Consider the following 25,849-nt stretch of genomic DNA (forward strand, 5'->3'; position numbering starts at 1 on the left):
TGCGCAGTAGAGGAAAACACAAATAATGACATGCTTTGAATGTTTTAAAAATTGCAAGCAAAGTCAGGAATGTACACTAGTGGATTGTTTTGTCATTAGTGGATGTCATGGCTGTGAATGTGGGTTTGTACTCAATTACTGAAGGCTTTCCATTTTCTTCTTTCCTTTCCCAGCTGTTTGAACCCATTGGAGATGACAGTGTTGTGACTTTCAAAAACCCAATATACACGGTGAGTCCAGAATAAGAGCAAATTCAGTAGCTCCAATCAGTCCATTGTTTAAATTTTAATAGAACTTCTGTATAGCATGTTTTCCATTAAGTCCCAATAATATATGTCTGTTGTGATGTTGATATGAAAACTTGCTTCACTTGTTGAAAATGCAATGTTTGAATATGGTAAATGAACTATAGGAACAATGCAATATATTTTCGTACTATTTTTTTCAAATTGTTGTGATTTTCTGACAGGAACAGACACCCATGCCTGCTCCGGATTCTGACATCTGATGTGACCTCTATATAAGAGATCAGCCTGGACCACGTTTCAGGATTGAAACTTTTATTCTTATTGGACAATACATCGCTGCTGAAGTAACTGCTCAGTCCAAGAAGCAGAACATTTCTGACACTGATACCATGAGCTGCTAGACTCGACTGCTAGATATTTAAAAAGTTGGAACAAATCATCCAAGACAACCAAGAGAAATAGTATTTGCAATTTAACTGCAAGACATGATTGATGATAATATAACTAATATAAGACTTATTGAATAATATTAATAGTAATTACAACTTGTAAATGCTGTGTTTATTTTGTCTTTATTTAAAATTTAATTGGTGTGTTTTTTCTAAATATTTAATCTGATTAAAAAAGATCCTTTCTCTCTTTCATTAACACCACCTTTTTATCACTATCTTCCCCATATAGACACAAACACTGATTACCTCCCTTCTTCTTGACACACACTCTTACACAAACCTTTCTTTGTGCGATGGTGTTCATATCACAGGAATATCCCGCTGGTGTTATCAGCCATCATCACAGCTCCCCAGCTACTGTATCTGACCCACTGAACTAAGATGAAATGCTTTGTCATTACCCATTTTGTCACACAGAAATCCACAATTTGAGACCGTGATCACAGGGCAGCAACAATGCCTCCTCTCCTCTCTTCTCTTCTCTTCTTCCTCACCCACTGTCACAAATGTCTGAATACATCAGGGTCAACTCTCATTAAGCTTGAAACAACTAGGGCAACCAGACGAGCAAAGGGACAAGAGAGAAGTGAAAAAGGCAGATAAGAGGAGAGAGCATAGAGGGAGTAAAGAAGACTGGAATCACAGCAGAGAGGGATGTTAAGGAAGCTGTGGCCAGTGTGTTTCTGGGTTGTGGTCCATGATGATTCATAGTCCGTGTATTCATACCACTGGTCCCCCACAACGTGTCTCTGACCATCAGCCAAAACGAGCACTGTACAGTTCAATGAATAGCAATGGATGGATTTAAGAGGGGCGGACCAAAGAGGCATGCAGCTTGAAGCGTGTGTGCACACTGTGCTGCCTTCAGGGGCTGTCAGAAATAGTCAAAACAGTCAGTTACAATACAATAATAAATAATACCATAATTAAAATTCAATTTTTTTGAAAGGCTGAGAATTTATTTGTAGTGTTTTGAATTATATTACATTTAAACGGCCATATATGCGCATTTTTGTGAATACAAAGAGGCAGGGCAATTATATATTTTAAAACAATTATGAATACAGCATATTATGTCATACCGCTTCGTTTAAATTGAATTGTTTTTCTTTCAACGTTTAAGTTTAGAGGAGGTGTCAAAATATGACCAGAATGAAGTGGTCTGTTCAGTTCAGAAAGATGATTTATATAAGGAGTGGAAGCCAAATGATTCCACACACACAGAAAATGATCAAATTAAATACACTTGATATGTACACAAATACATTCACATTTACAAAAAACACTTATGTACATGGATTTATAGTAAACACATGTGCGGGTACCGAAAAGTTCATACAAAGACCTCTCTTTATATTTTATATATATTAATTTATATCTTCAATGGACCCCTATTTTATTCCTCTTTCGGTGAAGTATTTAATATAATAACTAAGTGATAACAGCTAAGTGGTAACTCATTAAGACTATGAGCCTGATGTTTTTGGGGCCCTGGGAGTATTGGAACAATTACACAACCCTAGTCATAATTACGGACTAGTGAATAATAATTCTTACTGATTTCCTTTTTTCGTCATTCGTAACATTTCATGTATTTCCTTTTTAAATGGAAGAACGTGCCTCATTTGACTTTTTGCATTAGCCTACTATAATGTCACACAGAAAGCTATTTGCACTCATTGTATACATAGTTGTATGAAAATAATTTTCATACACAACACCCTGTAATAATAATAATAATATCGTGTGGCACGCATATTTTCTCTTTCTCGTTGTAATGAATGCCACATGAATGCACTCACCGAACACCTGGAGTTTACGAGCATCACCCGAAGGCAACATGGAGAGAGAGGGAGAGGGAGTGAGGTAGAAAGCTGACTGACAGACAGAGGGGCAGGGGAGGCTCACTGAGCGAAGAAGATTGGATAGAGCAGAGAAATAAACCCTAATGTGTGCTAGTCAGCTAGACGTAGAGTGAATAGAGAGACAGAGGAGAGGAAGAAGAAAGAGAAAACACTCGTGTGAAAGGAGGAGCGGTCGGGTCGAGATAACAGAAACGCACGCTGAGGCTGAGAGGCACCTTAGCAAGGTAAAGATGCTTTTAATGTACACGGACCTAACTCTGCACAGTGTGTGTGTGTGTGTGTGTGTGTGTGTGTGTGTGTGTGTGTGTGTGTGAGAGAGAGAGAGAGAGAGAGAGAGAGAGACACTGTCAATTATTCTTAAATTACACAAATAATAATGCAAACCTTATTGTCATTACGCACATATTTCCAAGCACATGTCTGTGTTGAACCATGAGGACGCATGACTGTGCTGCATGTTATTTGAGGTTGTGTATCACCTGTGAACTCAAACATTATATTAAATGAGTGTGGAGGAGATTATTGCATGTGGTCATACATCTAGGGCTGCATATATGTCAGGTAAATGTCTGAAAAAGATAATTCTTCTTCCTTCAAATAAAAAGGGAAAAGCTGATCAATATTATCTCAGACAGGATGAGCCTCAGGCTATGACTCGCTGCAAGGCAGGACAGGTTTATGGTTTTATTGGTTTTCAGGAGAGGCTGGAGAGCCATATTGGTATTCAGTAAAGGTCAAGGCCATGGATAATAGTAAACAAATATTCGAGGAAGAAATGTGCACCAGGGAACTGAAACCCAAGTCAGAGAAAAAGGCGATATCATAGGTGTCGAAAACTTGTCTGATTTTTATGACTATGTTGCCACATTTAGGTAAATGATGCTGTTTTTAATGTAAGTGAAACATGAATTGACTGGTAAGAGGACATTGTTTGTAGGCACACATTTTGCAGTCCTTGACCCCCTTTTTACAGCCTGTTCTTCAGCGCATTTACACATATCATTATGAGCTCAGTGGGAGTTTCACATCAGCCACCAGTCAAAAGCTTCTAAAGTTTGGCTTCCCACCAGACAGACTGGCACTTTGTCAACCATCATGTCAAGGTCCTCAGCTGTGAAAATCCTGAAATTGTGAAAGAGACACTCACTCACACACACACACGCAAATACACACACACACACACACATACACACACACACGCATAAATGTGGGTTTCCTTCCCCAGACAAATTCAATCTCCCAACACGAGAGGTGCAGGACAGCCTGACTCTTTATCCTGTTGTGTCTCAGAGTGGATGTGTTGAAGGTGTTATTGAAGTGATGTTCTTCTTATAAGCTTCTTAAGAGCCATCTGGCTACTGACCTCTGCTGGGCTACATTTTCTTTTCTTTCCAGCATTTTCAACAATGCACAATTCAAATCTAAATCTCAAGGACACTGTATGGCGATAGAGTTATGATGTTTGTTCTGTACAAGCATTGTTCTGCTGTGCCAACTTTGGGATTCAGGCATTATATCTATCTATTTTTCCACTAAAGATTCATTCAGTCATTTATTAAATAGAAACACATGATAAATCTTTTTTAGATTATCTTATATCTATGTGAAAGGAACATCAGACATCTGTTTTTTTCTGAATGGATATTGGAATGAAATCTGTCATATCCAAATATTTCAGCTCAGCCATGTGGGTGGTATCAAAGGTGGTGGATGAAATTCTAGATAGTAACCTCCCCTCCCCTTCCCCAACACTCTCTCTCTCACACACACACACACGCACACACGCACACACATACACACAATGTTTTGGGCAGATGGCATTATCTGTGTTGGCGACCTCACCCCTCTCTGTCTTCCTCTGGGGGCCCGTCCAACAGCAAATGAGTCTGGCAAACAGGTGGTGTGTGTGTGTGTGTGTGTGTGTGTATGTATGTGTGTGTGAGTAGGGAGGACAGTGACATAAGGTTAAGCACTGTGAATACAATGTCAGTGTGGTAAAGAACTACATATGCAGAATTTATTGTAGTTTGTGTTGGTGCCCAGTTTAGCAGTAAGATGAATTATTTTGTTCCAATCATAAAGTTTTGTAAGGAAAAAACTATCAAAAGTAAGAGAGTAAGAGAGAGGAGAAAAGGCATTTGAATATGACATGTTGTCATCATTCAGCAGCCAGTCTCTCTTTATCAATGGGAGAAAAAACATGACTACTAATAATAAAACCTATAATAAAACCATAGTATGAGAGGGCCAGGATAAGATAAATATGTTTTTTTTAAAACTGTGAATCGTGCAAAGCTACTGTAGTCTCAGAATAAAAATATAGAGCTGGACAGAAGCATAATAGGTCCCCTTTAATTTTAATCAGCATGAAGTGTTTCTCAATTTGTACTCACCAGTAATACCCTACAACATGAACACTAATTGATTCATTGTTGCCATGAGTGTGTGCTTTTTCCACTTTTTTTAATAGCAGATACTGTTTGCTGTCATCTTAGTTTACTGTGTTAGCATGCTAACATGTTCTAATACGCACAAAGCCAGAAAATAATCACATTGGAGAATCTGGAACCTACTATTTTAAAATTGGATAAATCATTTAAAGTAATCTATCAATTAATAACATTTTGTCAGTCAATTTGCTATTTATCAACTCTTAGTTAATTGACTTATTCCAGCTTTGTTTTCATGTGTTTAGCCTTTCTGTTTGATGTTTAATAGTACAGGTATATTAAATCAATTTCATATTGATCTTTATTAGGTAGAATCAATCCTTATAGCTACATATTGTACATGTTGCAGTTGGGTTGCTCTTCTAATCTACCAGCCCTGTCTAATCTACGTCATTGTATTCATGGAAATCCTCAGTGGTGCATACAGCCATGACCATTGCTGTCTTAAATCAAGGAAGCCAGCTAATGCCACCATATGGCCGGTGGGAACCTTAAGTATATGGATGATAGACTCAGAGAGAGAGAGAGAGAGAGAGAGAGGGAGAGAGGGAGAGAGAGATATATATGTTGGTTTTAAGCTCTTCGCAGCTTCTCGTAATTAGAGAGAGTTGGATGGGGTGAAGAAGAGATGGAGAGAAAGAAGGTCAGGAACAAAGGCCAAGTGTGCATCAAGGCTAGCACATTTTCTCTATGCAGTACAGGAGTGAACAAAAAACAAAATAAAATATAATGGAGTTTTATTTTGATTTAATGTGCTACTGTTTGTTTACTATCAATATTTATACTGAAATATGTGATTAGATGATTTGAAGGCAGCCAAACCAAACTCAATCCCACTAATTCCAGTTTCCATGACACAGAGTTCATCATGCTAAGTAGTTGAAGCTGTGTAACTCAAGAAGTGTGATGAAATGTGTGTATTTCTTTTCCTGATAATGTGCAGAATGGAATTTTTTTAAAATGCTACCATGTCAACATCCTGCTGAGTGAGTGAATGAAGGGAGGGACAGATATTGATGCAGCATTAGACTGGATCAATCTGGGAGTATTACAGGACACTCGTCACACTAGCTTGTTGATATGTGTGTATTTACTGAAGTTCATTGAAGGAAACATTTTGTTGACATTTTGGGTAAAATAGTTGTTTGCATTTGTCCTGAGGGCAGTAAGGGGAGAATGGGTAAAATAGCAACAACACACCCCAGGAAATACTGTCTCAAGAAATGTGGCTATTGTTTTGAAAAGTGATGGTAAAGCACACAGACTTGATACTGACACAAGACAGATATGTTTTCAGAATGAATCAAATATCTTACTGATATAATGAAAATAATCAAATTGGTAGGGACAGAGCTGCTGGAGTTAGAGAATATTAATAGCCAAGTGAAAGCTACTGATACCAATAAGGGGAATAAAGATAGTGTTTTATCACAATAATTGCTAAAAAGGCCTTTATTTAAAATCTAAATCTTAAGTATTCCAAACTACCAGTCCAATATGAACTAAGCAAGACTATGGAAACTGAGCTGAGGCCACTTGTGGAGAGACAGACTTTACAATGAGGTATGCCCAGAGGTGCTTACTCATCTCAGATGTAATACAGAAATCCTCACAGCAAAATGGTGCAATCGTCATTCATGTCCCAGTGCTCACATTACTCACATGCATGAAGTGCAGGGACCTCACCATAGGTGCTCCAAACAATATGGCATATGCTTAGCTGAAAGAAAGAGAACTAATATGGATCACAAACAACTCAGTTGGCACAAGAATGACAATCAAGCAAAACACACCAGAAGGCTAAACAAAACTATAAGGAGCAAAACTGCAACTGATGAACCTACAAAAGGAGAACAGGAATGAACAGGGCTGCATACTAAAATGATACATGTTGATGTCATGATCCTACACCACATCTGGTATGAGACATTAACACACAGCATCACTCAAAAAGGTGGGCAGGACCACAGTGGAGTTCCAACACACAATACACTCAGCCAACACGTCAGATCAAAGCTAGAACAGAAGGCAGTCAATTAAGTATGTAGTATAAAAAAGGCTACCTTGTGCATATTAAGTGATCACTTTAACTACATGCTTGTAACACCAAATACAACCAGCCACAACAGAGACAGAGGACAGGACCCAAGAAAGTGAGGATAGGCCAACAGGTGCTTTATAAGGAGTTTGTAGGAGAAAGAGCCAGGCCTATGGCTGCATTCATTAACACTACACTTAATACTGTATTCACTTGCAATACACACTTTCTTACAGAGAAGATTGATCATATGTGAGAGGCTAGGAGACAGCTTAGCTCAGTAAGTGAAATGTGGAACTTTTTCCTCAGCACTTCTAAAACTCACTAATTCTTTAGTCTTCATACTAAGCTAAGCTAATTGGCTGCTGGCTTTGCTTCATATTTATAACACAGACATGACAGTGTAATCTATCTTCTCGTCTGATTCTTGGCAAGAAAGTTAAACTATCCCTTTACACATGAAAAATTACTATAATATGAAATGTGATTTAATTCTCCAGTTAGCTGTATGGAACTTCATTGAATTTGATTTTGATTCATGTGTATTTTCCCTTTCCTGCTGTTGTGCTGTGCTGCTCTGTCTTGTCTGTCCGTGTGCTGTCAGTATCCTTTTGTCATGCTCCAGAGTTATCAATTATGAGTTTGTTTTTCACTGAAGACATTTGTGGCTTGTGAGCGTGTCAAGAGTGTGAGATGCGTGAGTCTCACTGTCAATGCGTGAGTTAGCAGCCCTGACTATAAATGTGGAATGTGATATGGATAATGTGGAATAGCACGTTGGAGAGTGGTTAAGAGGGTACTTTGGCAACACTGCTCAGCAATCTAAGGCACGATTAAATGTATTTGTCTTAAAACTTTTACATGGCAGCATCCTGGGCTTTATGAACACCAGTTACCATCTCAACAAAGGTGTTTATTTCAATGCCTTTATTGTCATTGCACAGCAGTAAAATGGAATTGTTGTACTGCTTGTATAAAAATTGCAGTAATAAATAAAAAAATATAAATAAAGAGGCAGTTATATGTTTATTCCAATTGTCACTTTGGAAGAATGGCAGCCTGTCTTTAGTGTTTTTCTTTGGCAGCCAGTAAACATTATCAGCCCACCAGGGGAAAGTTTAGTTTTTAATTATCATGAGACATGAGACAAAGGTAACTTATTGTTTTGATGAAATTGTCAGAATATATATAACAGTAAGTTTATAGAAAAACAGTAAAGTAGGAATTGTTTTCAACAACTCTGGGATACAAAAGGAGGAATTCTGCTGAGACAAACTGTTTTCACTATGATTGAATTCTGTATATATAACAAGCAGAAACAAGGAAAATTCATAAAAGTTGACTTCAATCATTTGTCTTATAAATAAATTTGACGAGGGCTTGTCAGCTTGCTGTTTGCCAATATGCTGAACAGGTGCTTCTGGCTTTTGTTTATGGCTGTCAAGTGTGTGTTTGCGGTGGATGTCTAACAATGAGCAGGGTTGATTTGCCTGCTTTGGAAATTGTCACAAAAAAGCTACAGTATTGTTTTGTAGTTTTCAGTTCAAATGAAATGCTGCTTCCCCAGTAAAACTTTTATTTATTTGCTGACAAAAGAGGGTAAAAATAATGTTATGTGATTATATTTATAATGAATATAAACTGCCATTTAGCACATTTTGCCTAAATACAGGACCATAAAGATGCAACAGCTGTCTGCAGCAGGGAAAAGGTGGCTGCATTGAATCCTGGCCCACTGTAGTGTCTTGGTCTCTTTGCTGCTCTTATCAACCAACACAAAAAATGTTTAACCTTTGGAGAGTTGTCTGAAAGCTTTATTCTGTCAAATGGTGTTGGAAATGTCTGGATGTAGGCGTCATGTCTGGGAATAAGAAAAAAATGTCACTAAAATATAAAGAAGGGTACCCAAGAAATACAAACATTGCTAAAAGAGCCTTTTGTCTTCATTTGACCTTTGCTTTTGACCTTTGCTAACTTTTGTTTTTTGGGTAGATTTTACTTAAAGATTCCCTCCAGAAATCTTTTATGCTGTAACTATAAAACTCTACTTTGGATAATAATTTAGAGTTTATTCTCAGTGATTGTGCACTGGAGGCACATTTGTGTAAATTGAATCCCGGACCACGACTGGCTCCAAAGTTAATAATAGTGAAGTTAATAATATGGAACAAATCAAATAGTATTTAATTAATCTGCACACAGAGCGAGTCATTGCTACTATAGCGTTGCCATGGGCACAAAAAAGATGAGGGGCCTTATTAGACAAAAGGAGTCTGACCTTATCTGACCTTACTTTTCTCTGTGTCACACAGTTTACAATCAAACTGGTGCTTTTTGCCTGCGTAATGAGAGCAGCTTTTAATTAATTAGAAACTCTGGCACAGTAATGGGTTCATTCATCACTGTCAAAGCAAAACTGGTCAATTGCTATTTTAAAATGTATTTTCAAATTTAATTTAGATGAGAAAAGATACTTTACTAAGCTTTACTAAGTATCCATCATCAGCACTAAGAGGTCAAACTCTTGTTTTTATTGTCAGTGTTTGCAACAAATCTTTTTACACACTTTTAAAATATTACTTCCAAATCCTCTACTGCAAATGAAGAGGCACTTTTTTTCAAGCGTGTATAATTTTAGACTAATCTCATGATTTTGCAAGTATGAATTTTGTGAGGAAATCCTAGATTAGGCAGTCTACCTCTCCTCCCTATTATAGAGTCACCATCTGTTTTGTTTTCTTGTTTTAATTTCCAGTTGTGACTTTGATTTTACACCTTGGCCATACGTGAGGAGCCAGAACAGAGGAGGCCAGCGGAGAACACCCACCGCCTTTGTTTTTCCCTCCTTCCCTGTTCTCTTCCCCCACCTCCCACCCCTTCTGCACCCTCCTGCCTCCCGTGGATGATTGAAGCCATGCCCATCGTGTCTGCAAGCACAGGTACAGCCAAACATATGTTCAAGCTGCTTGCTCATGCTCTCTGATGCATTTATATCCCTATAAATAATGCATGTATTTTAATATCCATATACACAACAGATGCTCGAATTTTAAGTTCAGAATCTTCCTGTAAATTACAGAGTTTGTAGTTGCAAGGCAGACAGGTAATACACATAACCATATAATTTATACTGTAAATAGGAAATATGTTGGATTTCAGGCCTTTTGTTTGGTAGCAACAGTTAGACTTTTCAAATGTCAGATCCAAATGTCAGGTCTTTTTTCCCCTTTTGTTCAATTCAGATCAAAATGTAATGCCATTACTGTTAGTTAAAAGAAACAAAGGCCAATCCATATATCTAAGTTTATTTGATTGTTGATTGTCCCTTTTTTATAATCCCCAAACAAGATAGAAAGGACATATTTCATGTTCAAGTAAATATGAAAAAGGGAGGTTTTGTTTTCCAGTCATTACCTGTGGATTTCTTTTAGTTTGTGATAGACAGTGGGTGGTGAATCTTGGTCTGTGTGATCCATATAGGGCTACATGAGACCCTGGCCCTGCTCACCTCTCAGCTCCACCCTGATGCCAACTATAAGGACGACCTAGTCTTCCTCAAAGATGTCTTTAGTGAGAAAAGCCTTGGTTACCTCATGAAGGTACAGTAAATGTAGAGAGTGTCTGAGTAGCTGCAAAAAAAATCATGTTTATAAAGGAACATCTAGTCTAGTGTTTTTTTTGCATTAGCTGTTCAATAAATAAACAAGATGGCACTCAGTGGGCAGAGTGCAAATATCTATCAATATCAAACAAGCTGCAAAGTGGATTTTATGTGCAAATTGCTCATGAATGCAACATCATCCGACTGTTTCACCAGAATTTGAAATAAGCATAATACATGTCTGTATATATTTATTGATAAAGTGCCTGATATTTTCTACAATAAGTAAAACTGGTTCTTGACAAACCGGTTTTCTGGCTATTCAATTTCATATAAATTAATTATTTTTTGTGTGTGTCTGTGTGCTAATTAAACCTGTAACATTTCAGATTCACGAGAAACTGAAGCAGTACGAGAAACAGAACCCAACTCCAGTTCTGCACAGCGCCTCCTGTCTGGCAGAGGATGTGGGTGCAATCTGTCCTCAATATTCCAATACCTAATTTTTAATCAGAATATTGGATGACTTTGTAATTAACTTCAGTAAACATTTATCATGATCCAACAAGGACATTTTAATTGGTCATTTTCTGAAATTGTCAGCTGGCAGAAGAGCTTCAGAATGGACCACTCGAGGATGATGAGAGAGAACTGCTTCTCCTGCTGAGCACCCCTCACCTCAAGGTACACACACACACACACATTTACAGAAATTGATGAGTACTCATCAGTGTGTCTTTTCTGTCAGCCTAGACAGTCTCCCCTTCCCTCTGAGGCCTGATCTCTTTAATTTTGCTGCCTCTGACTGCTTTCACCCTGAGCTGCTCTGATTTTCCCTCTAAGTTGAACATCTATTACATAACACCAGTGTCAGAGCTGTCTGTCTTTGCCCCTTTCCCCCGGCCCTCAGACAGAGACAAGACTCTGTAATTACTCTTATCAAGTGATTTTGGTCAATTTATTGGCTTTCTAGGGAGTGGGAAGAGATGACGGAAGCGGGGACAGTCATTAGCAAAAGCAGTCAGCCGTGTTTTCCCTCAGACTATCTCTCTCTCTCTCTCTCTCTCTCTCTCTCTCTCTCTCTCTCTCTCTCTCTCTCTCTCTCTCTCTCTCTCTCTCTCTCTCTCTCTCTCTCTCTCTCTCTCTCTATGTTTTTTTTTTGCTTCCCTCCACTCTTTCTGTTTTTCTACACCCCTCCTATTTACATAGCTTTTCTTTGGCGTCTATTTATGTCCATTTCTGTTAATTCTCTGGACACTGACTTCATTTTATAGTGGTCTGATGTTGCCTTATCTATGTGAGTGTGTTTGTATCTTTATTCATATTGCTCATGCAGGCTGTGCTGTCAGCCCACGATACAGTGGCCCAAAAGAACTTCGACCCGGTGCTGCCACCGCTGCCGGACGATCTGGACGACGACATGGAGGAGGAGTCAGTGAAGATTGTCCGCCTGGTAAAGAACAAAGAGCCCCTGGTGAGAGCCGCCAGACAAAAATAAGAGCATCAACTACAATTTTCACCTGGCCCTCAAATGAGGCTTTAAAACTCATTTAGTGTGAGCAGCAGTGAGAGCAGATTTAGAGAGCTCTCAGGTAGAAGTGTGTGTCTCTGTGTGGAAAGAAATGCTCCAGGATTCCCTTCAAGTAAAGGACAAAAAAATAGATTAAAGAAGTGATACCAATTTTGAATAACTAAATCAGCTTCTTAAAGTCCAGTCCAGATACAAAGATACAAGCAGATACGTCTAGGACTGACAGTTGTGTTTCGGCTCATCTGTCAGATAAGATGTGTTCACATCGTGTGCAGATAAAATAATGTCTAAACTCAGAGGTACTGTGTTTGGGTGTGCTGAAGAACAAAAGAGAAATGTAAGCTGTTAATTATTTTTTTTAGATAACTGCTAATTAGCTGAGTACCTTGTACAACCCCATTTCAAACAGCAGAAGCGCTCTCCATTGATCAAGTATCACTCCTCTCACACAAGGGTAGAGCTGTAACCATTTCTCAATCAACAGAAAATGAATTGCCAACTATTCTGAGCAAAATGCCAAATATTTCCTGTTTGCAGCTTCTGAAATGTGAGAATTCTAAGGTTTTCTGTGTTGTACATGATAGATGACAGACATGATTGATTATAGATCAAAGAAGTGAATCAATTAATCCAGAAAATAATCAGCAGATTAATTGGTCATGAAAATAATCTTTAGTCACAGCCCTACACAGGAGTTTTGTCAACTGATATTAATTTTTCCAGCAAAAGCCACCAATCTGCACACAGGGAGAAGCTATTATCTGTTAACCAGAATATTCTATCGGGTCAGCAAAGAGTAGATATTTGATTTTAAGTAAGCTTTATTGATTGGTCTCTTCCACCAGGGTGCAACTATTCGGAGAGACGAGGCAACAGGAGCTGTTATCGTGGCCAGAATCATGAGGGGAGGGGCAGCTGACCGCAGTGGTGAGAGCAACACATTATAATGCACATGTGCTCAAACTCCAATATCACTATGATAAACCCATCTGCAGTAAAGTGACATAAGAAATGAATCTGACAGCTCTTCTTCCTCTTAGATGTTCAATGTGAACTTTCTGTCAACAGGACTTTCTTATCACTACTAGTACACTGACAGAGAAGTGAGGAGATTATGTTGTATAACCCCATGAACTGTCACCAGAGATCAAATCCTTCAGATTAGTGCCACAAGATTGCATATTTTGAGATTACAAACAAGGGTTGTTCCTGGCTGTTGCCATGGAGATGTTATCGACTTTATGCCAACTGAAAATCGTGTTGTGTTTTTTGTTTTTGTTGTTAACAGTTGAGTCTCGCTCTTTGAAAACACATACCAGAATATTCCTAAGCTTTATTTTCCTTGGCTAGTAGACTTGTTTTCAATAGACTGTGTTTCCAGGTCTGGTGCATGTCGGAGATGAGCTTCGGGAGGTCAATGGAAACCTGATAACCCACAAAAGGCCAGATGAAATTAGTCAGATTCTGGTAACAGACGTATTTAATGTACAATCATATAAGTTCAGTTACTGTTGTTGTTAAATAATGAATACTGGAAATAATTGCTGTTTTTGATCAGTCCCAGTCACAAGGCTCCATCACTCTGAAAATCATCCCAGCTGTTGTAGAAGACGACAAACTGAAGGAGAGCAGGGTAAGGACGCATTTCTTCTCTTAACTTTCTGCCTCAAAGTCTGATGCAATACTAGTCTGTGTCTGTTCAAAGGTTATACAATATGACTACTTGCACTTTTTTAAAGCCCACTAATTAATGCATTATACTGTTTGTTTCATGTGTTCAAAAACCTAAGAACAAAAACAACATGTATGCTTTTATAGGGTTATGTACAGGAATCATTTTTGACTGAGAGCAGTGGCTTTCCCTCTGTTTCCAGTCTTATGCTAAGTGGCTGCTGGCTTTAGTTAATCAATGTATTAATTCCTCACTAACATAATAATCCTTCTCCCTCCAGGTCTACCTTCGAGCTTTGTTTGACTACACACCTTTTGAAGATAAGGCCACTCCATGTCAAGAGGCAGGACTTCCTTTTAAAAGGGGGGACATTCTTCAGGTGGTAAGCCAGGAAGACGCCACCTGGTGGCAGGCCAAGAGGGTGGGCGATTCTAATCTGCGTGCTGCCCTTGTCCCCTCCACACAGTTTCAGGAGAGGTACTGCATCATTTCTGCTGTAACATTTGAAGAGAATTAAATTATTTCAGAATTTCTGTCATTGTAAGACATGGTTACAGACACCAAACATGCTGCTAAATGCAACACTTTGAGGTAAATGATAACATAAAGATAATAATTACTTTAGTTCAGAATGATAATTTATTGATTTAACAAGTTTTTAAAAAGGTATTTAAAATTGTTTTTATCACTTTAAAGTGTATCCGTTGTTACTACAACTCCATCTTTTTGGCAATGGTTGCCTTTTTCAAAAATAAACCTTTGTCTTTTTTCTTTCATTTTTTTCTTTCTCAGGCGGTTGAGATACAGGATGAAAATGGGTTCCTACCCTGTTCCTGTGTCCCCCAAAGTCGATACATGTAAGCCTTGTTTTACCTCGGTAATCAAAAATTGCCTCCCATAACCAATAACCATAAATGTACAAGAGGCTTAGAGGGCCAGATAAGGCTTATATTGCAGGTCAAATCCAATCTAGCCAAGGAGATACAGAAAAAGAGATTATGAAAACAAAACAGGGGATCTAAGGTTAAATCTCTATAAAAAGTATGTAATCCGTTGTGACCCGCTAGCCTACTGCATAAGGGGCAGGCCACATAACTGCAGCGTCCGTGGTTTGGTGGATCTTTGTTGTATGTCACCACACCGTCTCTCTCTCTCTTCATTTTCCGTAATCCAGTTTTTAAAAGTGAATTGAAGCAAAAAGGTTTGAAAAACACCAGATGGTTCTTAAGTCAGTTGTTTTCATGTATTTATCTGTATACATACTAAACTCCCAAACACTGTGAATCCATGTAGAAGTTAATTATTAAGAGAGGAGACAGAGAGAAACAGATACACTTTATGTATTTCTAAAACTAGATACAATTTAAGATGTGGAATTTACAAAACTAGTTGAAAGTCCTGAACAGTTTCTATGGTGAATCTGAAAAACTGTACAGTAGAAGAACAGTGGTTGTAATATTCTCCGTCTCTACAGTGATACTGTGTGTCATTCCTTGCATTGCCAACCTCAGATGATCGGACTGAGAGAGGTATGTGGATAAACCCTCATATTAGAAATCATCTCTGATTCCTGCCCTTCATAAAGCATGCTTTCATTGATAGTATCCAACCTGAAACTCACAAAAAAACAGATTCTGGCACACCTTTCACCCCTGCAACGAACCCCTTTCCCCCTTTACAGTTGCCTATGTACCCACAAAAACCTCCCTTCTCTCCCTGATAGTTACTGTATCCTCAGTGTCAACCTCACCTCCCTCCTCTTACCCTGTCTTCTCTTCCTGCTTGCCACCCTACAGAAGACTGTGACAGTGAGGGTGCTCTGAATGGAAAGGACATAGGTGAGGAGGCCCAATTAATGCGTTACATTAATCGCCGTGACATCACATTTCTGCTAAATCTGTGTGCTAATCCATCCCTTCTTCCAGAGTCTGCAAACTGTTCATTTTAGAGGTTGTAGTAGTGGATTGCTTTGGTTTTGATAGGAGGATGAAAGCAGGTTTCAGCTGGTTTCTTCTTTGATCTCAACACCAGATGTAATATCTCGCTCCAGCACTCTTTACCTTTTTGAAAACCAGATTTAAAACAAAGAATAAGTTGGCAATCTGTACAGTGTGTCCATCAGGCTTCCTGGCTGCTCTTATTTACTACATGTGACTGTGCTTCTGTGGGTTTTTTGTGCTTGAAAGCAGTATCTTAGTCCATCATACAGCTTGAACTGAACCAAACTCTTACACACAGCCTCACCCAAGTCCATTCACAGTATTGGTTCCCAGTCCCATATGAGATGTGTTTAAAATTACAAGTAAATTCTACATATTTTAAGTGGGTGCTTCATTACTTTCTTTATATTTTATGCATGCTTAGTGCAAAGTAAATTAATGTATATTAATATACATCATTTGAGAAAAATGTTTTAAAAGTTGATAATGATTGATATATTTTTTATTTATTTATTCATTGATTACATACAATATCAATAATCATTTCTGCTTTAAATATGGTTATTAAAGAATTGACCCTGATATGATATGACAGTTTAAATCAAACTGATCAGTGCTCTCTGGTCGACAAACTATGTAATGGCGATACTGTTTCTAACCTCTAACATCTTTGGCATTTTTAGATGGCAGTTTTCTAAACGCTAACATATACACTACCAATGCAGATGAATAGTTTCTGTGATAAGCCAATGTTTGCTAATATATCAGTCGAGCATTTAAAAGCAGCATTGTTCTTATAGGTGAATAAGAAGCAAGTAGCTCTACAGTGAAGCAATTGTGATCATTTTGTTTTATTCAATTGGTATAATGGAAAATTATGAGAATATTTTTTCAGTATCTTTCAGAAATTAATGAGTGGCATTGTGTTTGTTTTGGGTGTATCTTCATGCTCCCATTTTGTATTAAAAGAAGCTCAGTGTTCTACACTCATCTGTACGTGCGTGCTTGTGACTCTTGCAGGCTTTTTGTGCCGTTTGCTACAGACACTGAGCTTGTCACACAGGCTTTGTGGTCTCTTGTTTATTTCTCATTGTGCTTTACAAATGGCCTCTTGTCACGCTTACATGATTAAGGTGCTTTGTTTGTGTCTGGTGAAAAGGTAGATGCAGCATGCATGGCTTCCAAGCTTCTGTTCTGTTGGTGCAATTTAAGCTGGTTGAATAAATGGTCTAATATGAGCTGTAGTTTCTCCCAAGAGTAAGGCAGCTCCTGCCTTCTGTGGCCATGCTTTCTCATGGGATTTTTACTCAGGTACTCTTACTGATTTCTACTGGTGTTGTTCAGTGTGTCTGTGTTGTTTGATGTGTGGATGATTTCAGTCAGGGAGTCAGACAAATCCTGGAATAAAATTAGTGTGATTTTCAGGTTGATTTTTTCTCATTTTCCAGTTCCAGTATCAAGCTGGCAGTGTAATCTCGACCAAAAATTTCAGAGTTTCTTTAGTATATGGATCATGGTCTATCTTACATTTCTACCTATGTGTCTTTGACCACAGCGAGCCTGCGCAGAAGTTTCAGGCACAAGAAAGATCGCCAGGCAGGAGAACCTCATAATCCAGATGCCAATCACAAAGATTTCCTGATTTACGAGGAAGTCACACAATATCTTCCCCGTCCTGGTGAGAGGCCCCGCCTCATAGTACTGATAGGTAGGTCAACTGGGGTTTTTGTTGACATCTTAAATTTAAAAAACTAAACATGAATTCTCAAAAACAAAACACTTTGAGACACTAGGTATGAGATTAAAATTAAGGATTGATGATTGTCTATGTCACAGGTTCTCTGGGAGCTCGGATCAGTGAGCTCAAACAGAAGGTGATCACTGAGAATCCCCGACATTGTGGCTTGGCTGTGCCTCGTGAGTTCAATTTTCTGTCTATTGTTTTTTTTTTACTGCCAGTCACTACAAAGCTGCAGATTTGTTCTGGGTCTGTAGTTAAGATGGTGTGGGATTCACCTGAGTACCTTTTAGCTGCTATAATGCCTTTGATCTAGGATTTAAAAAATTAATCCACTCTTGAAAGATCATTGTTATCCACCACTGGAGATTTCCTCACACAAAACTACACCTAATCAATTTAGCTATGGTGTGGCAACATTTTCATCATCTGTGGCATTTTTTGTATTTGAGCAGGGTGTTTTAAACACCACTTGTGAAAACTGAGTAAAAATGTGTTATTTTGCTTTGAAGGACAATGTTTTATCCATGCCATTACATACCACACACATGCTGTTACTGACATATTCAAAGGCACTCATTTCACCACCTTCCCCTAATTGTGTTTTAACATGTGGCCTGAAGACACCACTAGACCCAGAAAGTGTCATGAGAGAGAAGGAGTAGAGTACCATTTCATCTCTAAAGCAGCTTTCGAGGCAGACATCCAGAATGGCAAGTGAGTATTGGATACAGGATATTATCCAAGGCATGATTTACTACATATTCTAATGTTTCAGACACTTGTATTCATTTTATATACAAGTGTGTTTTATTTTTAAATGTGTTAGCACTGAAGTGCCCAATCTGTTATGCTCAATTTCCATTTTTTTGCCTGAGTAAATCATTGATGGTCCTGTTTTTTTGCAGATTTATTGAATATGGGGAGTATAAAGACAATCTGTATGGCACCAGTTTGGAGTCCATCCACAGAATTTTGGATCAAAACAAGGTTTGTCTGGTGGATGTGCAACCAGAGGTTAGTATCTACACTGACAATCAAATACATTTTTATTATAATAAATATATAAGGAATAAAAACAACATGTAGACATACATTAATGAAGCAGGGGAATTTTTAGTTGCTAAGTGCTGCTTAGAAACTGTATTTTCCCAGTTTTAAATTAGTTACAGTCTATCTTTAAACAACAGCTATGTGTTCATATGAAGACTGAAAGAGTTTTTTCTCATTTATTGTAATCATTCCTCTTTTTTATACTGACTATTAAAAGATCCCCTTCAAATGCACTTTCAGTCTAAGTGATGGGGGCAAAATCCACAGTGTGTCTATAGTCATAGCTTATATAAGGCTTGAGCAGTCTGAGTTAGTCATATAAAGTGGTTATCTGCCATATTTACAGTTTTTTTGGCATCAAATTTCCTCTTTGTCTTTCATCAGTGTTTCCCTGTTAAGCTGTGGTGGAACTATAGTAACAAAAAGATGGAGTTAAAGGCACTTAAGATTAAAGCTGAAAGATATTTACTTGATTTGACTACTTTGGATGAAAGTCTCACATGAGCTTCTGATAAACATTTAAATACATTTTGGATTGGATTTTGATGCCCTTCACTTGTATTTTGTGTGTTATCTTGTAATGTTCAGTATGGACAGTAGTAATTATTATTATATTTCAATATTAATTTGGACACCTCACCAAAATTGTGAACCAGTCCTTTTAAGATTTTACTCATCACATTTGAAACCACGGCCAAATCTGGATTCAGTCTACATTGTCTATGTCAGAGAGCTGTGACGCTTGTGAGAGCTGATTTACTTAAAGTAAGGAACTTGTCAGGAGACTGGGATGTCTTATCTAGGAATATTTATTTAAGCTCGAGCAACTGAACTCATATAGTCTGCACACAGGTCACTTGCTATCAATTCTAAGAGGAGACTAGTCTGACCGTATGCACAAAACACAGCATATCTCCATCTGACCTTGGCTACCATGGGAGACAGCCAGCTTTATCAAGGCAACTATATATCCCAGCCAACCTCAGTAGAGACGAACCACTCTGAAACAGACACATCATGACCCACTGCTACCGAGATAAAAAAATGATCTGAGGAACACAAATACCCCCCCCCCCAGCAAAACTGCTTTAGTATATATGTTTATGTATTTTTAAAAGGCTGTGGAGGACTGTACACCAAACAGAAAAAAAAACTGACATTTAGAAACTCTAATCGACTTAATCTTGCTCATGTCAATTAATCGTGGTGTTCACTGTTGCCATGACAGTAAAGGTTGCATATCTTTAAGGAGCTTGAAAACTTGTCTCCAGTGATCATTTGAACCCAAACCATGATCTTTATATAGTTCTAATCAAGTAAACTAGACATTAACCACAACGTCACACGTTAAAACATCATTATTTTCACTCCCTAAAGATACTCAGGTACGAAAATATCACTAAATATTGTGTGAGGGCAGCAGTGTAAAATACAAAACAAAAGAAACTGGGAAAATACTTAATTGCTCATCAAGGGTGGAGATAATCATTCATTAATCGTAATCGAGGTTAAAAGTTCAATTAATCGTGATTTTGATTTTTTGCTATAATCGCCCAGCCCTACCATCTACACTATTCATAAAAATGTCCTATATATTTGTAACGCTGCTGTTTGTAGTTGGTACAATTAAGTTTTTCTTCGACATACAGGCACTAAAGACTTTACGTACCGCTGAGTTCAAACCATATGTCATCTTTGTGAGACCTTCCATCTTCGACAGTCAAAGGAAACGTCTCGGATCCTCTTCTTCACTCAGCGCAGGAATCACGGTGAGTTACATGAGAGCCCTGCTCGAGTCACACTTCACAAAAGAAAGTTTAAGTGACTGTTTCTTCACAGAAGCAAACCTTTTTCTGAACTCAGCACTGCAACTATTTCGACCTGTGTGTCAACTCTGAGTCACGTATTAATAACTTAACACTATTCCTCTCCTCTCACTGCGCAGGATGATGACCTAGAAGAAATGAAGCAGTCAGCGGAGCACATGGACGAGTGCTACGGGCATTGGGTAGACTATGTCTTGGTGAAGGAGGACCCAGCCAGTGCCTTAGCAGAGCTCCAGGTCGTACTGGAGAGGGTGCAGATGGAGCCTCAGTGGGTGCCTGTGTCCTGGGTGAGGACCTAAGTGGCTAACCTGAGCTTGACTAGAGACAGTGGACCCACTGAGTGTGGAGGACAAATAAAACTGTTGATGTGATCCAGTGTTTACTGCCAGACTAACCGTTCCACACATTAAGGTTTGTGATAGTTGATCGTGTAATAACATCTGCAACAGACTAAAAGCTGCTTTTTCATCAGTCTGAGTATCAAATGAGCCTTTCTGTTTTAGATTGTTCAGTGTGAAATGACTGAGATTGTAATACAGATACAGTGCTGATGTCCATACTGTATATCTAAACTGTACAACGGCCGTGTAACAGCTGACAGGAATGTAGTAGTACATGCATGTAGGACAAAGTCCCAAAAGTAAGATCTGTACTTAGTATGATCAATTATGTATGACATCTACGATATGATAGCAGCTATAATGTGAAGTGCCATATCTAAAACTTACCACTGTAAAATGAAAAAAGTAAATGTGCAGACTATCTGCTCATGCTGGAAATTGTGTTTGTTACGGTTACCTGACTTCAAGTGATTGTTATTGCTGATAATATCTATTTAACTGAGAAGTGAGTCAGCCAGTATTAATTGGGGAAAACCATTTATTTTAGAAGGACTTATGTAACAATTATAAACCAAACCATAAACAAAAGCAGGAAAATATACATATGTGGTTGCGCTGTGTGCAAGAAAACAGAAGGCCTTTTACTTCCACAGTTTCTTGATCGACATGTTCTTCTCGCTGTCTTTCTGCATCACCTGGTGAAGAGAACGGGGAACAGTCTTAATAGGCAGGTAATGGTAGAAACAGTCATTATGGAAGTATAATAATGAAACTCATCATAAATATGAGTCTTAGGTGGGGGATTAGTTTAATGGTTAAATATTTTCTCAGATGATATGAGTAAGTAGAGAAAACAACATTCAGACCCAGAAAACACTACATTTAGTTATTACATACCTTTGCCACAGCCATCTCAAAGTCCTCCTGGGTGACATGAACTCTCCTTTCTCTCAGAGCGTACATCCCTGCCTCTGTACAAACACCCTGAACATACAAGCACAAGCAAATTAAATAAAAAAAGGTCAGCGGTGTACAATTGCATTCACCACCGAGGGGCTATCATTCAGTGGAACATTTCTCACCTTAACCTCGGCACCAGAGGCTCCAGGCATCAGCTCTGCGATCTTCCTAAGGTTAATGCCACGTGTCAGGTTCATCTTTCTGGAGTGGATCTTCAGGATGTCAAGACGGGCCTGGTGAAACACAATTACAACGCATGTACGTGAACTGATTGTTTTCCTGCAACAAACATTTCAACCAACATGCTTAGCATAGCAAGTACCTACCTCCTCATTTGGAGGGGGAAACTCAATTTTCCTGTCGATCCTGCCTGGCCTGAGGAGAGCTGAGTCCAGAATGTCAATACGGTTGGTGGCCATGATAACCTTTCATGGACAGAAAGCTAATTAGTCAAATTATTATGAAGAACACACAATATTCTAATGGAAAAGAGAACTTAAATAATTCAAGATATACAAATAAACCCTGTTGGTGATTATTCATACATTGAGAACACATTTAATGATTAATGAAGAGCTGTCCTGTTCATACTATAAAACCACACTAAAATTACACAATGATATGCGGATTAACTATACAAAACATTGAAAAGCACATCATGTTTGATTTTCCTTGATAATAAAAAGTGTGAAAAGTCCTGGTGATCGAAAAGACAACAAGCAATTCTTCCACTGTGTGATACCTTGATGTTCTTGGTTGCCTCAAATCCATCCAGCTGATTAAGCAGCTCCAACATTGTCCTCTGCACCTCGCTGTCGCCACCTGAGCCCCCCTCCAGGCGAGACGAGCCAATGGAGTCAATCTCATCCATGAAGATGATGGAGGGAGCATGCTCTCTAGCCATGACGAACAGCTCTCGCACCATACGAGCACCTGGGGGCGAGAGAGGGAGGAATCGCATATTTGAATTAAAAATTGAAACAAAAATGGGGAATGAATTGACTACAGCTCCAAAAGACAGAAAAGCTCACCCTCTCCAATGAACTTCTGCACCAGCTCGGAGCCAGACACCCTGATGAAGGTACAGTCAGTGTGGTGGGCCACAGCTCTGGCCAGCAAGGTCTTCCCTGTGCCTGGGGGACCGTACAGCAGCACACCCTGCAAACACACATAGAAAAATCAGTCATCAGAATCTCACTGATGGAAAAAATATAAGTTGTCTTTGTTTCTCCAAATTCTTTAAAAATTAAATCTACAGCCTAATTTTAGCTTTACACAGTTTATGTTACAAGTTCAGAAGGGGTTTAATGGACCAAATTAATTGGAAAATATTAAATAAACAAAAATCCAAGTTGAACATACAGCTAATTCCCAGCCCAAATATCTCCCTATCAGTTTATGGATCACACTTTTGTATTTGAACCTGAACCTATTCTGTCAATAGTACTACACCAGCGAATGAAAACAGATCTTGTCCACTATTGGCTCTCCTGTCAATCACCCACCTTGGGCTGTGCGATGCCTAAAGCCTCAAACAGCTCTGGGTGCTTGACAGGCAGCTCGATCACTTCCTTGATCTCCTTGATCTGCTTATCCAGGCCACCAATCATTTCATAGGTGGAGTCTGGCACCTTTTCCACCATCATGAGGGACACCAGAGGGTCCACCTTGTTAGGCAGGATCTTGTGCAGGGTGTAGCTGTCGTTGCGAAGAGCCACACGGCAATTTGGAGTCACCTGTGCAGGAGCGACACATTTAATAAACCTGGTCCAAACTTTTAAAGAATCATTCCCTTCATAGCGTCCATCCTGATGTTAAGGAATGTATTTTTGTTGTATGTTTGTTTGTCTGTTGTTGTGAAACTGAAATGTGTTTGTTAGTCATGTTTGCATTGTAATTGTTCAGTGATCTTCTGTAACATAACAATGAGAAAACTATAATTTGAAACACCCTGATTTGCAACAATGTTTGAGTTTACAAAAGTTATATTTACATCATTGATGTCAATGTTCTTGTCCACATCCACGACAAATTTTCCTTCTGGATGCACCTGAAAACCATAGGGAGAGTTGTTAATGTAAGCTAAAAATCAGTGATCAAAATATAGTTTAAAAATCATTAAAAAACAGCATACCTTGACCAGCACTTTCTTTTTGTCCATGACCCTAACCACTTCTCCTACATAGGATCCCTGCTCCTGTAGTAACTGCAGTTCCTCACGAAGGAGACGCACTGACAAAAAAACAAGATGTTCAGTATTTCCACCAATGAGGACAATTTCTGTACAGCTTAATTTGATGTGACGATGTAATAAAGCTGTGTATACCTTTAGCATTGAGCTCATTCCTTTGTGCCTGCAGACGTCTGAGATTCTGACTCTTTTCATTCACTGTCAGCTATTAAGGAAACAATTGTTTAGGTTTGACAGGCATCAGATCATTGGCTGAAAGTTTATACATTCATTATTTTCTTACCTGTAACTCTTCTATCTTTGACAAGTAGTACTGCCGGAGACCTGAACCACCTTTACTCTCCCCCATCTCCATCTGCCAAAGAAAGCATTAACAAGCATTAAGGACAGTCATCAGGAGCATTTAATGACTTCTAATTCTTTCAAGAGAGTCATATAATATTAGCACAGTGTACAGCTTCAACTTGTGATTATAATATTTTTCAATTAGTTGTGTGTGGTCTAAAAATGCCAGAAAAAAAGAGGGCCTCTGTAATGTTACAGTTACATTAGGCCCTGCAGTGGGTATCAGGTTGCCTTTATAAATCTGACAGTCGACATCATTTCCATCCCACTCACATCCAAGCAAAGAACAGAATAATCTTCAACCCTCTTATTTCCGGTGTTGTGTTGAAGTCCGTCAGTTTCCCCATCACTTAACCTGCACCCAACCTTATCCCTGACCTAGGGATGTGCTGCTAACAAATTTTCATGTGATTATCATAGGTAAGTATATAATGGTTCAAAGGCCACATACATTCCAATTAGATCTCAAGTAGGCTGGACTAGTAAAACCATTGTAACCTATAAATAATATATATTATATATAACTCTACTATAATGAACCATCTATTTGCAGCTGATCAGTCTACAGAAAAATGAGTGCAATATCAACAATTTTATGTCTCAACCAGCACCTTAGAAGGTACTGGTTGGTGTTAGGGATATGGTTAGGAGCAGGTTAAGGTTAGGGGAAACGGACCACCAGTTTAATAGGCAGTGCAATCTGAATACCATTGTCGGCTTAAATAGCTTCATTCACACGGTCAGAAAATGTTGATTTATATAATACTAATCTAAGTTTATTCAAACTAATGCTTAACATGAAGTTATACTCAATGTCTGACATATACTGTTACCCAGTAGCAGTTTGAGCAACAATGTAATTACGGTACAATTTAACACTAACGTCACCTGTCTATCTTTCGCATTTATCGATCTTTATAACATTAACCAGTCATAACGCTTATTGTGGATGGTAATCCTCAAACCAAACTATTAGTAATATTTTGTTGTATTTAGCAAACGTGTACTGTGTAAACACATGAGATAAAATAGATAAGACTGCTTCCAATCATTCGAAGTTGCTAACTCGGGTTAGCTCTAGCTAGGTTTTAGCTACAATGAGACAGCAAACCGGCAGCATCCACACAGTCATTGTTATGAATGAAGTGACACTTCAATATAAGCATCACGGTCGCACAGCCATTTCATCTCACAACTAGTTTACATAAAATATTCGCCAGAAAGACACAGATGCGACGTTTAACTGCTATTCTATCAATAAAGTCGACAAAACGGTAGAAAAAAGCCACCTACATGATCAATTCCGTCCACCTCCATCTTGAATTTTCTGCATCCGCTTGAGAATACGCTTATTTCCGGCAGACTTTTTCTTCGTGGCTTTGTTTTAATTATATGAACGCTCACATCGCCACCTACAGTCCTTCTTATGAATTACAAATTATTTTTTGCTCGGACTACTTTTCACCCTTTCTACTGTAACTTTACCTAACTGAGAATCAAACCTTTAAGACAAACACCATTTTTTAGCGAATTTACTTCAGTGTCAATCTTTGGACAGAAATGTGCTTTGAGCCAGTGTCATCTTACAACCTGAGCCA

The 25,849-nt window shown here is 38.5% G+C and overlaps 2 protein-coding genes across 2 annotated transcripts; one reads left to right on the forward strand and one right to left on the reverse strand.

The window, feature by feature from the left end:
* Positions 1-2,622: 2,622 nt before the first annotated feature.
* On the forward strand, positions 2,623-21,150 carry LOC128381729 (MAGUK p55 subfamily member 3-like). The gene is made up of 19 exons (XM_053341767.1): positions 2,623-2,789; positions 9,809-9,992; positions 10,534-10,652; positions 11,044-11,121; positions 11,258-11,338; positions 11,991-12,128; positions 13,031-13,112; positions 13,567-13,652; positions 13,744-13,818; positions 14,138-14,334; positions 14,650-14,714; positions 15,369-15,386; positions 15,654-15,695; positions 17,353-17,505; positions 17,634-17,714; positions 18,159-18,252; positions 18,444-18,552; positions 20,238-20,357; positions 20,534-21,150. Exons 2-19 carry the CDS (start codon positions 9,956-9,958, stop codon positions 20,711-20,713), a joined length of 1,755 nt encoding a protein of 584 aa, XP_053197742.1. The 5' UTR covers positions 2,623-2,789; positions 9,809-9,955; the 3' UTR covers positions 20,714-21,150.
* A 125-nt stretch (positions 21,151-21,275) lies between these two features.
* On the reverse strand, positions 21,276-25,587 carry psmc5 (proteasome 26S subunit, ATPase 5). Its single transcript, XM_053341764.1, has 12 exons — positions 25,545-25,587; positions 24,190-24,261; positions 24,042-24,111; positions 23,850-23,947; positions 23,709-23,765; positions 23,221-23,451; positions 22,747-22,873; positions 22,458-22,648; positions 22,042-22,140; positions 21,838-21,948; positions 21,653-21,739; positions 21,276-21,450 (listed from the first exon to the last, which is right to left on the reverse strand). The coding sequence occupies exons 1-12, from the start codon at positions 25,566-25,568 to the stop codon at positions 21,397-21,399; spliced, it is 1,221 nt and encodes a 406-aa protein (XP_053197739.1). The 5' UTR covers positions 25,569-25,587; the 3' UTR covers positions 21,276-21,396.
* Between the last annotated feature and the right edge of the window lie 262 nt (positions 25,588-25,849).

Source organism: Scomber japonicus, chromosome 20 (genome assembly GCF_027409825.1).
Source record: "Scomber japonicus isolate fScoJap1 chromosome 20, fScoJap1.pri, whole genome shotgun sequence".
In the NCBI taxonomy this organism is placed as follows: Eukaryota; Metazoa; Chordata; class Actinopteri; order Scombriformes; family Scombridae; genus Scomber; species Scomber japonicus.

Excerpts from the sequence above, each read along its gene's own strand:
- LOC128381729 (XM_053341767.1), top strand. The coding sequence starts at position 9,956 with ATGATTGAAGCCATGCCCATCGTGTCTGCAAGCACAG. Across the intron at positions 12,129-13,030 it reads TAAAGAACAAAGAGCCCCTG|GGTGCAACTATTCGGAGAGA; the intron begins GTGAGAGCCGCC and ends CTCTTCCACCAG. Across the intron at positions 15,696-17,352 it reads TCTGAATGGAAAGGACATAG|CGAGCCTGCGCAGAAGTTTC; the intron begins GTGAGGAGGCCC and ends CTTTGACCACAG.
- psmc5 (XM_053341764.1), bottom strand. The coding sequence starts at position 25,568 with ATGGAGGTGGACGGAATTGATCAT. Across the intron at positions 23,948-24,041 it reads GAATGAGCTCAATGCTAAAG|TGCGTCTCCTTCGTGAGGAA; the intron begins GTATACACAGCT and ends TTTTTTTGTCAG. Across the intron at positions 22,649-22,746 it reads GCAGAAGTTCATTGGAGAGG|GTGCTCGTATGGTGCGAGAG; the intron begins GTGAGCTTTTCT and ends TCTCGCCCCCAG.